Source organism: Sarcophilus harrisii, chromosome 4 (genome assembly GCF_902635505.1).
Source record: "Sarcophilus harrisii chromosome 4, mSarHar1.11, whole genome shotgun sequence".
NCBI classification, from domain to species: Eukaryota; Metazoa; Chordata; class Mammalia; order Dasyuromorphia; family Dasyuridae; genus Sarcophilus; species Sarcophilus harrisii.
The window spans coordinates 373329997-373344576 of NC_045429.1; the positions used below are offsets into that span (position 1 = coordinate 373329997).

Below are 14580 nucleotides of genomic sequence, written 5' to 3' on the forward strand. Positions count from 1 at the left end.
CTACCACTCTGGCTTTGTTTCCTCTATAATGAAGTTTATCCAAGTGGTTATTTTAACATTTACTAGCTATACTCCTGGATCCTTTGGGTCCTGATATTCTATTTTTCCAGACCTGAGATTATTTAATTCTTAAAAAACTAGATTTATCTAGTTTCTCCAGACCTGCTCCATGGGTAGTAAACAATGACAGTAGGAAAAAAAAAATAACAAAATCAATCCATCTTTATCTATTATAATAAGTTATATAACTGTAGCTATGCCAATGTTTTTGGTCAACAATCTTGTTCCACCTTTTTTAAATGAAAACAATTCCCACATTTTTCACCTCCATAGGATTATCCCACTTTCCTGATGAATTTTTACTCATCCCTTACAGCAAACCCAAGGGCCTTCCATAACACTCCTATTCAGAACTCATAAAGCACTGTTTTTTTACTTTTCTAATGTATTTAGAATATATTATTTTTTACTGTCATTGTTGATGACACTGATGATGAGCACTAGGCTCTGTCATCAGGAAGACTCATCTTTCTGAGTTCAAATCTGGCCACAGAAACTTACTAACTGTGTGATCCTGGGCAAGTGACTTATCTGTTTGTCTCAGTTCCTCATCTGTAAAATGAGCTAGACAAACCACTCTAATATCTTTGGCAAGAAAACCCCAAATGGGGTCATGAAGAGCCAGACATGACCAAAACACAAGGTAAGGCCAAGTTGGGCTTATTTAAGCCCTTTCTCTCGTGCACTGTCAATAGTTCCTCACTAAAACAAGCAGAAAAACAGCATCGTGCTCAATTACAAATGAAAGAAAGACATTTTGGTAACAGTGCTGGATTTGGCATCTTTTAGAGCTGAGTCTGAGTCTAGATTCAAACTCAATTAATTGTGTCACCTTGTAAAAACCTATGTAACATTCTGCTTAAAGAGCAGGACTGGAGAAACTAGCAAACTGCAAAATAGAAACATTACCTGTACTGCCTACTTCACAAGCCTTTTGCAAGGCAGTATTTTCAAACCATAAAATGCTACATAAATGTGAATTAAAGGACTGGTACTACAAATATAATCTATAACCTTGAGGAAATGGCAAAGTTGTTTGAGAATTCTGCCTCACATCTGACCTCTCCTAAAATTAGACATTTCTTCTCTTTCTTCTCCATCCCAACTGTTATTCTGTTTCAATGTCAGACTGCCATTTAATCAATCATGAACTTGCAGGAGCTTTTTTGTCCTTACCAACGAAGTAATAACTTCATTTTCTCTTATTTTCCTTTCCAGCAAATTGAAGACTTTCAATGCAAATGGAAAGTGAGTTTCCTTTAATGAAGAGCAGCAAGAGACAAGAACTGAAATGACAACTTGGGAAGTTACTTTCTGCTTCAATGTGTAGCTTTCCTTTTCACCAACAGCTATCAAATCTTCCACCTTCAAAAGGAAATAGACAAATCCATCATTGCCTATTCCAAACTTCACAAGATAATTCTGCTGACAATGTTTACAGCTCTATACATCATGCCATATTCTAAAATGTATGTTGTTGAAAAATACAACTAAATGTTTAAAATGAAGTACCTATGCTACAAATGCAAAAAAAAAAAAACAAAAACATAAAAAGAAATTACAAGTTTTAAATAATCTGAGCAAGAGATACATTCAGATACTGGAGTTACTAATTAAACTGAATGTTTAAGGTCCCATTTTTAAAAATAGATTTTTATTGATATCTTATATTTTTATGTCACCTAGATTTTCCCAGGATTCTCTTCCTTCCCCCTCAAAATCATTCCTTATAACAAAACATTTTAAATAACATTAGAAAAGGGGGAAAAATTCTCAAAGCTTATTAATACGTAAAAAAGACAACATTAAAAATTCTCCTACACTCATGGATAAATCCTTTCCAAAGGAACATAAGTTTTGTCTTCTTGTATCTCTTCTTTGAGAAGACTTTATTGACTTAAGGTCAAAATTCATTTACTCTGCCACTGCATTAAATTTTCTTAGTTGAAATTATTATAGTACTTACTGGATCTACTCCTCTCACCCTTCCCCCCCCCCAAAAAAAAAAAAAAAAAAAACAAAGTGAGATAGTACTAGGCTCTTCTGAAAAGATAAAAAAGATAGACTAATACAGACTTAGAATCTAGTGTATATTCTCTCTGTAAATGGTGATAAAGTACCACTTTTTATTCTAAAAAGCTATTTGATATATAGCACTGTTTATTCTTTTTCTGTTTATTTTTAAAAGTGACACGTTATTTAAAAAGCATAAATATTTACAAAGACCTTTGACAAAGCAAAATCCAAGAATCAAAATTAAGTTTCAGCAAGAAATTTTTAAAATAGCCATTCTGATAAAATACTTACCATCTTTAACATTGAAGAAGGATTCCCTGAATTTATATTGTCAGCCAACAACTGAACCATTTTCTGATTTGCTACACCAATCAATTCTGTTGGCTTTGTGGTTTTAATCACTTTTTCAAGAGCTATGAAAAAATGGTAAATAAGTTTATAAATCACTCAAAAAAAATTACAGGAAAACTACTTAAATCCAATTCTAAGAACATCAGATTTGTATTATAACGTCATCATCCTTCATAATGTTTACCTTTCTTTTATTATATATTATTTGCTTTGGAAAAACAAGAAAAAGAAAAAAGATTGTCACAAGTCAATTTCTTTTTATAGAATAGGATTTGTCTTTTGTCATTTTCTGTAGTGTGCTTTCTAGAGCCCCCAAGTTGGGGTGTCACACTATGCTTTCTAGAGCTCCCAAATTAGGGTGTATTGGCCAGACTAGCTCTCTAGAGGATCTCAGGACCAGCCCGAGTGCTTGGTTTTAGTGGAGGAGTGATGAAACAGGAGAACCACGAGGATGGTCAAAGATGAAGTGCATTTATTTCAAGTCCTCTCAGCCCCTAAATACATTAGTACAATTATATCACTACAGCACACTGAGCATGTGCTAACTATAGTACCATTACATCACCACAGCACACTACCCAAGTGCTAACTATAAGCACTCTGCTATTCATATGTAAATGACTCTCTTTACTGTAAGTATCCCTTGCTTTAAGTAGAACACAAATGGTTACATCCCCTTGACTTCTCAGGAAGGATGAGACACCCATGGGGAGATTAACCAGACACTGTTAGCAGGTTCCCTCTGGGCTGAAGGATCTTATACCTCACCTAGAGTTCCCCCACTATCTGTAGCTCTCTACAATTTCCTTCTGGAATTAACACTGATTTTATTTTTTTAATTTAAAAGATCAAAACTGAATGTCTTACCTTCTTTCCATCCTTTCAGTATAGGGTGCAAAGAGCAAATTCCTGATTTTGACAGATAAGTAGCCATTTTTATTTCTTGGGATTTTGAATTGTCATTGGTAACAACCATAAATGGCAGCAAATGTATGACCACTTGATTTAGTAACTCATCATTTCCATTCAGAATCTCTTCTTTAATTAGAGTGTCAGCTGCTAATTCAAGTATTTTGTACCTAAAATGTTTATTTTTAAAGAATTGGTTAAGGAATAACATAGAGAACTACAAACAGCTACTAACTATGGACTGAGACAAAACATATCTTACATCCACTCAAAGGAGGGGCATATTTTTCCTTTTAAGGCTCCAGCACAAATGATAACAATTTATTTTGTTTCCCAATTAAAATCTGAAAATCTCTGAAAGAGCTAAGTGACATATTTACCAGAGAATCTACATTATTCTCAATGTACAGCATTCCAAATAAGTTCTCATGTACAAGAACACTTTGCAATAGTCCATTTTCTTACCCAGGGGACCATGACCTTATTTTAAAAATGTTTCGATAACTGCATTTCAATATGATCTTCTTTGAAAGCCTATATATTTTACTTTATACACTTACAACCACTATTCTGAATAGGGAACTATGAGACCCCCACCCCAGATTGACAAAGAATATATGACACAAACAAAAATTAAGAACCCCTGTCTATAGAATGAAAATACCAGATCTCCAATGTCAGGTTACTTTGACATTGCTACAAAACAATCTAAAATACCATAAAGAAAAATACAAACCATGCCCCATCCTGTGAAAGTTCTGCTCTTTGAAAAAGTCTCAAAAGACTTGAAACTGTTTCTTCTGGGCTAAACTCTTTTTTGAAAACCTACAGATAAACAGAAAATCACCATTTTAAATGCTTCTTGCCATTTTAAACTGAATTTGAAAGAGAAAATATTTACCTAATATCCACCTCTAAGAACCTTGAAGCAATTTATATCTTTATCATTCTCATATTTTTGAAAGGGAATTACAATAGATCATTTTAATACAGTACAATTTTTCTAATAGTGTTGTGAATTGAATTATAGAATGCTTTATACTTTACAAAGTATTTTCAAATCCATTTTCTTATTTGATGTTGCAAATGTGACAGCTAAATAATATGAATTACCAGATAATTCCTTTAAAAGATGCTGTTGTTTTATACTATATCAAGAAAAACTGCAACAGTACTTTAAGAGTTACTACAAAACTGAAGGGCAAATATCCCAATTTTCAAAAAAAGGGAAAAGAATGTCAGAAAACCAAAGAATAGTTAGTGTCTGACTTCAATTACTGAGAAAATTCTAGAATGGATCGTTTTTTAAAAAAAAAACGATTGGCGGACATATAGAAAGGGAAACAATGGCTACAGAGGCTGCATCAAGAACACTTCAGAAATCAAGAACCAACTTTTTTTCCCCCCTGGAATTACAAAACCAGAATGCTTTGGATAGTTTACCCAGATTTCAGTACAGTTTTTACAAAGGAGTTCTTACAATTTTTTGTGGAGAAGATGGAAAGATAGGAAAATAAAACACTGTTAAAGAAATTCACAACTGGCTGAATGGTCACATTCAAAAAGCAGTGGTTAATGGTTTAAGGTCAACATGGCAGAAAACCCTCCATTTAACCTCCCTCTCCCCCCATCTCAGGGTTCATTCCTAGATTGGTCTGTGATGGTTGAAATTGTTATCAACAACTTTGTTTAAAGCACTGGAGGGATGAGATGGCTCTTCAAATATGCAGAGAGCTAGAAGAGATAGCAAATTTAGTAGGTGACAGAATGTGCACTTAATTTACAGGCAAAAGCCCTGGGCTGAATAAATTATCATTAAGTCTTGGACATCTGCATAAAAAGAAAATGAACTTCAAAATCCAGATGGGATAGGCATGGTTTAAAAAAAACAAGTGGGGTTTTAAGTGGCCTTCAAGTTCAGCGAGTGTCAGCAGTGCAATATGGCAACCCAAAAGCTCATCTGAAAAGCGTGATTCCCCAAGTCTAATTACTCCCCACTGCCTCTGCCACTTTAGGCCTCATCTTGAGGGCAGAGTTCACATTCAGGGGCCACAATTGCTCTACTCTGGATGCTCTACTTTGGAAAAGGGATGGGCTAGGGACAATGACCTCTAAGCATCAGGCGAAAGAACTACAAGAGAAACCTCAGGGGGAGCTTGGTAGTGTCTTCAAGGATCTTCTGGTGGGAGAAAGGATTATACTTGTTTTGTGAAGAGCAAGGGATGGAAACTGCAAGGAGGCCAATTCAGGCTTGAATTGGAATAAATTTCTAACCATTAAAGCTCTCCAAAAGTGGAAAGGCTTCTCTTGAGAAATGCTGAGGTCTTCTTGGAAATTCCTAAGTAGAGGGTGTTTCTAACCTGGCTGTTCCTAATACTTGTTGATTGATAAGGAACATTCTTTGTAGGAATGAATTAGACTAGAGTTGCTCTCTAAAATCTTCTGAAGTCACTTATTCTGGGGCTCAGTTTCCTTATCTTCCCATGAGGGGGAAGAGGAGACAAATAAGCTGTAAGGTGCCACCTGCTTGAAATCCATGTTCCTACAAGAATGATTTACATGAAGAAATAACTTACAGATACAACCCTTGACAGGAAATTTTGGGAACGCAGGAAAAGAGAAGACAAAGGTACGTTAGTTAATAACATTTGCAATTTAATGACAAGAACATACTTACCACAAAAGCATTCATGGCTGACAGAACAACATCTAAATTATCATCACCAAGACGCATTATAATAGCTTCTTTTATGAAAGAAGCATCAATATTGTCCTGGATAACAGAACAAAAAAGAAAAATACAAAATTAAATTTCCAGCTGTTAAAAGATCTCATCAACCTTTACAACAAACACAAGACATCAGGGTAGTGAAGAGAGATGTCAATCAGAAGACCCATGACTTGGTACCACTCTGCTACTAATTAATTGTGACTTTGCACAATTTACTAAATATTTCTGGGTCTCATTTGTGCAATAAAAAGGGCAACATGCATATTTCCTCCTAAGTCAAAAATTTAATTTTTTCTCATGTTTCATTGAAAATTCCATTAAATAATTACAAGTAAGGATAATTTAATCATTAATTAATTTATATAGATTTCAGGGGGAAAATTCCATGTCAAAAGAAAGGGAAAAAGCATATAGAAAATCTAAACTATGCTAAGACATCAGGCAGGCTATGCCTGCACTTTATGTTCTGGTATATAAAAAAAGCAAACAAACAAAAAAACTAAGCATGGTACACAGGAAAAGTCAGCAGAGATGGAGCCATCTCCAAATTAATCTCCTTTTCTTCCTAAATTATCTGAGCCCATTAAACCTTTAATCATCCAGTTTATCACTATCACTGAATGATTTTTTTTAAAATTAAAGTAAAAATTCACAGTTTGGAATTAAAAGGGGAAAAAAAAAATAATGGTTATGAGGATACATAGAGGAAGTTTGTCTTTATATCCAAAGCACCCCAAGTCACAATTACATACCAACAAGCACACATCACATATCTCTACTATGTTATTCTAGCATAACATTGTGGCATCATATATGAGAATTACAAACACATGTCACTCACCTTTGATGTTTCCATAATATTTTTCAGATGGTTAACTGCCAAAAGTCTCACTGGAGCCAGTGGATGGTTCAAGCTCAGCGTGAGGCAAGAATCTGAATCTGCTAAAAACTACAAGATAAATCACAATCACTGAATGAGCCCACAGGAAAGACCAGCATTATCTGGTTCAGAAAAAAAGCTGAGCAAGATCAGTTTTAACATAATGGCCCACATAAGCAGTAACTGCCAGAACCTAATTTTAAACACCAGAATCAAAATTCAACACTTTCAGACTTCCTTATATAGACCTTTCCATGTATTAGCTCACAACAGACCAAGAATCTATACTGATATATACTGAGATAAACTTAATTTTATATTCCTTATTTTTTCATTCCAAATGAAAGCTACATTGCTAAGAAAAATGAACAATTTATCATCTAATTACAAATAAAAAAATAAAAAACTCCGTGACTATGAGTGGTCTCTGAATGAAAATTAAACTCATTTGAATGGACAACAAAGACTGGCCCAGGTATTTAATAGCATTAAAAATTTACTACTCAACAAAGTAAAGAGATAAGCACATTATGTGTTTTGTTAGAATTCACACATGTTATCATTAAAGATATAAAGTTAACATTTGTAGCAGGCAATAACTCTCAAACTAATTAGTTATAATCCTATTTATAAAACTTCTCTCAAGGCTAGGATTTTTGCCAAAGATTTTACTAGCATAGGAAAAAATGTTGTTTAGGCATGGATTCTTAAGAAAATTTTTGAAAATACAATATGTCCATGGAAATTCAAGTGCAAATATCAAAAACTTGAGCAGCAAATGTACAAGTTAATACTGCATTATTAAGATTATTTCACCTCTCTTTACCCTTTCCCTTTAGAAAAATAGGGTGGGTAGAAAGAGATAGGAAAGGAAAGAGAAAGAAAAAAGAACAGCATGACTCAAAAGAAACTAGTATTATATTTTAGAAGATATTAATGGAGACCAAGCAGAAAAATGTTCCTGCCAGGAGCTTCCACAAATCAAACATATTCAGTAAAAGAATATCATGCCAGCATCTTTCTGTCAAAGCATAATGCTCCAGCCAGAGTTTTTCCTCATGCTAAACCCCAAACCCAAAATATACTCCCAAGCAGATTCAAAACCACCATTCTTTATTCAGCAGTTCCTGAAATCTGATTCTCTCCAAGACACTTCCCTAAGCTAACAGGAAAAATAGAACAGATTTCCCTTTGCTCCTCCCTATCTATCTAATCATGCAAATTTTACAACTGCTCCTTTCCCTTTATTTTCTGTAGTAACCAGAGCCTACCTGAAACTTTCCTCCACTTGTGGAGAGAGAAATAAATTGATGAAAAAATTCTTGCTTTTGGGGATCTGTAACATCCTTCAGATGGTCTTCCAATACCAAATCTAATGTCTTAGGGTATCTGCAAGAAACAAAAAACCATCAATAAACAACTAAAAAGTTTATGCTGTAGAGCTAGGAAAAACAAATCTGGAAAAACAAAAGGTCAAGAATATCAAAGGAATCAATTAAAAAATGTGAAGAAAGGCAGCCTGAGCAGTACCAGATTTCAAAGTGTATCACAAAATGATAATTATCAAAACAATCAGGTAACTAGGAAACAGAGTGTGGATCAGTGGAACTAATTAGGTTCATACACAGTAATAAATAACCACAGTAATCTAGAATTTGATAAATAAATCCAAAGATCCAAACTTTTGGCACAATAACTCACTAGCTGATAAAAAGTGCAGGGAAATATGGAAAGCCATTTGGCAGAAACTATGCATAGATCTAAACTATATATAGATCTATAATGCATAGAAAATGTGGAAAAATAGGGATGCTAATAAACTGCTAGTAGAGTTGTGAACTGGTCTAACTATTATGGAAAACAATTTAGAACTAAACCCAAAAGACAATCAAATTGTGCATAAATTCTTACTCTCAAAGTAATCAAAGAAAAGGAAAAAGGACCTATTTATACAAAAAAAATTTAAAGTTAACACTTTTTGTGGTGATAAGGAACTGGAAAATCAAGGGACACCCATTAATTGGGGAATGGATGAACAAGTTGTGGTAAACGATAATAATAGTATATAGTGTGCTTTAAGAAACCTGTTAAGTTTTATATGAAATAATGAAAAGTTAAGTAAACAGAATCAGGAGAACATTGTTCATAGTAATGACAATATCTAAACTGTTCTTGCAAATGAAATCAGAATTCTAAATGGAAAAAAAAGAAAACAAATGAAAGCTATGTGAAAGGGAATTAATAACTTTAGCACAAGACATACCAAACCTGATGCAAGTGACAAACTCTCTGAATATCAGAATGGACAAAAAAGAAGAAAAAAAGCTGGATAGCAAAGTGGCAAGAGTACCAGGCCTGGAATGAGGAAAACCTGAGTTCAACTTTGACCTTATAAAACTTGGGCAAGTCATTTAACCTTGTTTATCTCAGTTTCTTCACCTGTAAAATGAACAAGAGAAAGAAATGGCAAAGCATTCTGGTATCTTTGCCAAAGAGAATCACAGATGCCTGAAAATGACTAAATAAAAAGACAACAATGACTCCATGAGACAATGAGAAATATTAAAACATAATCAAGACTTGAAAAGAAGAAAATATAGGCCATCTCACAGTAAAAACAAATAACCTAAAAACAGAATAAGGAAAAAAAAAAAAAAAATCACTGGACTCTGTGAATGCCATGATAAAAAACCCCCCCAAAACTAGCTATATTATGTCTAGAAAATTAAAAGGAAACTATCTGTTATCTCTTGGAATCAGAGGGGTAAAATGGAAATAGAAAGACTCCACTGGTACCTCCTCAAAAATAGCCAAAATGGAAACTCACAATAACATTACAGATAAAATCCAGAGCTTACAGATTTAAAAATATGTATATATTGCAAGCATCCAGAAAGAAAGAATTCAAGTACCAAGGAGCCACAGTCAAAATCATACACAATATAAGAGGCACCAGTATGATGAGGGGAGAGCTCTGAATACCATAATCCAGAATGCAAAGGATTTGGGTTAAAAGCCTAGAATAAACCTGATTACAATGGAAAAAAACGAACCTTTACTGAAGCAGAAAAATTCCTGATGAAAACACCAGAGCTATATAGAAACTTTGGAGTTTAAATAAAAAAATTAAGAGAAATATAATTCATTCAAGAAGAAAAAGAGAGGGAATTACAGAGAAGGATCAGTTCTAAGTAAAATCAATTCTAACAATATATAAAAATATTTATTACTCTTTTTAAGGTGACAAAAAAGTGCCATGTGGCACTTCTAGGCGTGGGGACAAAAAAAGACATCTTCCTGAATTCAAATCTGGTTTCAGGTAATTCCTAGCTATATGATTCTGGGCAAGTCACTTAACACTATTTTTCTCAGTTCCTCATTTGTAAAATGATCTGGAGAAGGAAACGGAAAACTAGTTCAGTATTTTTGTTAAGAAAATCTCAAATGGTCACAAAGATCCGGACATGACTAAAAAATGAATGACAACAAAAACAAAAGAATGGGAATTTCAGTGAGAACCCATAAATTTGGGGAATGGTGGTACAACTCATGGTGTGCAAATATAATGAAATATTGTGCCATCTGAAAAAATGAAGTTTTGGAGAAACCTGGAGAAATTTGTATTCCTGATACAGTGATGTAAACAGAACCAGAAGAACTTATATAATAGCAACAATATTGTAAAGATAAATAACTTTGGAATAATTAGGAACTCTCAACAGCATAAAGATCAAACATGATTCCAGAGAACTGTTGGGGACACATCCTACCAACTTTCTGATAGCAAGGTGAAAGACTCATAATGCAGAATGAGACACATAATTTTTTGGACATGGCCAATAAGGAAATTTGTTATGCTTAACTATACATGTTTGGAAATAGGGATATTATTTTTCTTTCATTCTCAAATGGAAGAGGGAAGGAGGAGAAAATAAAATTTTTATGGATTAAAAAATGTAATTAATATTAAAAATAAAATCTATCAGCACCTAATAAGACTGGAATAGACACTAGAAATGGAGGCATCTTGCAGAACTGGGGAATTGTTCCCCACAAAGTATTTTGTTCCCACAAAATTTTTTTGTCTTTTCTTAGTCGTCCCTAGAATCTCCCCTCAAATAGGAAAGGTATTTTACACCTTAATTTAAAGAAGGTAGTCAAACATATGCTTGACTATTATAAAATATGTTATTTAACTAACAGGATTGCTAAATACACAAAAACAGTTGTAAAGATTTCTTCTAAAGCAGTTTAGCAACATTAGGGGCAGCTACATGGCACAGTAGATAGAGCACCAGCCCTGAAGTCAGGAAGACCCGAGTCCAAATTTGGCCTCAGACACTTAACATTTCCTAGCTGTGTGGCCCTGGGCAAGTCACTTTAAAAAAAATGCAACATTTTGAGAATCTCTAAGTTCTACTGTCTATAATGCTTTCCTCTCCCTCTTCTCTTTCCCTCATTCAAGGAAAAAGAAGGCAGAGGTAAATGAAGAAAAATTAACATAGACTAAAGAGGCTACAAAGTCTCTTTATCTACAAAGTCTACAAATCACTGTTACAGAGTTCCTTCTACATTATTTATAAATTTTCATAAATTTATAATTTTTATAATTTTTTTTGAGAGATTCAAGTCTAATGTTAGGAATTACCATTCCTAAGAAAACAAAATTAGTCATTAATATAAGCAACCAATACAGCCATTCTAATTCTTAAAAACAAAACAAAATAAAACAAAACACAATTTTCTCTGATTTCATTGTAAACATGTAATAATTAGGGTTCAGATACATCATATAGCCCCAAAATCTGGACTGTGAGCTCCTAAAGACTGTCTCCTGTCTGTTTTAATATTCCCTTACACACAATAAGCACTTAATAAATATTTACTGACTGAGGATTAACTAGCTATCTTAAAAACCAAAAGGAAGAGAAACAAATGCTTCTCTAACAAAATTTCTGAAGAACAGAAATATTTCCAACACTTTCTTCTCTTATTAATAGACCACTGCATACTGCAAATAATTCAACACAAAAATTTTTTTGCATAAAATATTTTTAATTTACAGAACTATAAATTAAAAAAGGGAAGAATTAAATTCATAAAAAAAGAACTTATAAAGAAAAAGTAACTTACTTGCTTTCCAAAAGTCTAATGAGAGGAAGGAGTTGTTCATTGAGTAGTGATATCTCCTTAGAATCTATTTCTTTCCTTGAACTATATGAAATATATTCTTCAAGAAGAGTGCTAAGAAATAAAACAATAAAATGTAGGTCAATATGAGGTCTCCTTATTAGATATGTAAGTGCCTTTAACTAGGAACAAGAAGTACTATTTCTTCCCTATAATTAAGGTTTTTCTTTGTTGACATTTACTATGACATATCAAACAATACTTGGTTTTAGTTTCACATTAATTTATCCTGAAAACTTTTGAATCCAGAGTCACCAATACAATGAAGCAATGTTATAGAAAACAAATGTAATCTAGTAACAGACAAAAGAATCAATGTGTTTTCATTGACTAGTATAGTATCTGTTAATAATTAAATGACTTGCATTAAAACAAAGTATGAAAAGCAAGGGAGCAAATTCATTCCTGAATCACCCATACTACATACAAAATTTAAAAGTGGTATTCTTACCTAGCCAACAAGTGGTCTAAGTTGTTTTCCAATGATATATCTTTAAGTATATCTTCTAAGAGTCTAGCATATATATGACTGTCCAGTTCCTCAGTTTCTTCTTCTTCTTAGTAAGCAACGACATAGAAATAAAGATTATAGGAGGAAATTGCAATTATGTTAAACTAATGTCTTACACTTCAACATTTCACCATGAAAGAGAACTTGAGTTCTCAACAGCTCTTTCAGCATAGGAAAAGCTTTATGAAATCCAATCAAGTTAAAAAAAGTCTAAGTACAAATCTAACAACAACCTTTTGATCTGTCATACAGGGACCAATCAAGCTCAGAGAAGACTTGATACCAGAAAGTTCAATCACGGGGGGATAAAAGATATCCAAATACCATCTATCCACTAAGGCATGGAAAGGTTACAATCTACACCATTGGAGAGATGAAATTATAGATCTTGTGAAACAATGAAGCATTTAAAAATACTAATTCTATTCAATTCACTAATATTGGAAAAGTTTTAAAATCAGGATATTTCAAAAGACCTATTTTACCCTATCTTTCACTGTTATTCAAAGGGATAATACTTTAAATACATTAAGATTGTATAGTAATTTATATTTTCCAAAGCACTTTCACATATGAAAAACCTTAGAATGGCTTTTAAATTAAAATAACATGCAGTCACTGGTATGTCCATTTTACAGATGAAAAAACAAAGTCACACAGAAATCAAATCCAATCTGTCTGTGACAAAAATTCAGGGCTCTTAACTCCCAGCCCAATCCAAAAAAAAAAAAAAAATTAAAAATTTCTTCAAAATTTGAAAAACCTAAATCCAAAAAAGAAGCTAAAAATCTAAGTTAATAATTCCCTCCCTCCAACCACAAATGTTTATATTCCTTACTAGATACATCATCAGCATTAGGATTGTCACAGGATTTTAAATAGAGTGGGCTCACTCATCAACAAGGTTTAGTGCTGAAAAGTTGCTTGAAAATCAAACTTTAGAATGGAAAATCTTTTCCCACTGAATGATAATATCAGAGGAGTTCTACAGTAACTTCTGACTGCTTGTTAGTGGTAGCAATTTTAGTTTAAGTGTTTCTTCTTACTCTTTCAAGTATTTAATGAGTAAAAGTGAAAAGCACATGCTAAATAGTCACCTTTTTATTTTATTTTATTAAATTTTATTTAACACAATTTAATTAAGGTTAGTTACAATATTTAACACATAACATCCAGATGTTAAAAGACATTTGAAAAAACCAAGGTTTCTCAAAATTAGAAAAGAAAAGAAAAAATTAGTTTAAGTTAAGATACAACCACTTGGCACAATATAAAAATCACAAACCTGTAACATGATGAACAATGGTGACAACAAGATGAGGAAGCATGTAATGCAGAAGAGGGCTAATGTCATACGTCACTGAAATTTCATGTAGTAAGGAAACAAGGTCAGGAACATTACACAGGTGAGCAAATAGCCTATAAAAAATTAAGTCCACATTATTTGCCTGTGGTAGTCAATATACAGAAATTATTAAGTTAAAAGTATGCATCATTTAACTCAAATTTGTTAAACTTTTTCAGAACAAAAAATTTGTTTTTTCATTATCCTATACTTACTTTTTCCCAAGGCCTTCTACTTTCTGTCTCTGCAAGAGCACAATCAAGCAACCTAATCCATTCTTGATCAAAGAGGGAATTTTGGTCAAAGTTTTGCCAATCTGTGATGCCAAGGAATGAACAAAAGTATCCTCCATTGTCACTTTCACTGAGACTTGACAGATTATCATGTAGGTTGCAGCTCTATAATCAGGCAAAGATGACTTTAGTCCCTAAAATTTTTTTAAAAAAGATTGGAGAAAATTATAAATTATACTTCAATAGAACTTTTAGTTTTCTATTTATGTGTCCCCAAAGTCTTAGTGCAGTTTAAAGCTACTTAAGCTTAAAACAGAACTACAACTGTTAGAATACATTTACAGAACTACCATG

General features: G+C 33.1%; 1 protein-coding gene across 2 annotated transcripts in view; it reads right to left on the reverse strand.

Annotated features, from left to right (window-relative positions):
- HEATR1 (HEAT repeat containing 1) overlaps window positions 1-14580 on the reverse strand; it is a 57159-nt gene that overhangs the window by 30295 nt on the left and 12284 nt on the right. The window contains exons 7-17 of one of the 2 annotated variants that reach the window (XM_012547958.3): window positions 14209-14420; window positions 13934-14067; window positions 12589-12691; window positions 12081-12191; window positions 8219-8336; window positions 6909-7016; window positions 6014-6109; window positions 4073-4161; window positions 3295-3506; window positions 2368-2489; window positions 1237-1425 (exon numbers count right to left, since the gene is read on the reverse strand). In XM_012547958.3, coding sequence (XP_012403412.1) covers window positions 1237-1425; window positions 2368-2489; window positions 3295-3506; window positions 4073-4161; window positions 6014-6109; window positions 6909-7016; window positions 8219-8336; window positions 12081-12191; window positions 12589-12691; window positions 13934-14067; window positions 14209-14420 — 1494 coding nt within the window. Of the gene's footprint in view, window positions 1-1236; window positions 1426-2367; window positions 2490-3294; window positions 3507-4072; window positions 4162-6013; window positions 6110-6908; window positions 7017-8218; window positions 8337-12080; window positions 12192-12588; window positions 12695-13933; window positions 14068-14208; window positions 14421-14580 lie in introns of both variants that reach the window. The other variant, XM_023502057.2, reaches the window with a different exon arrangement.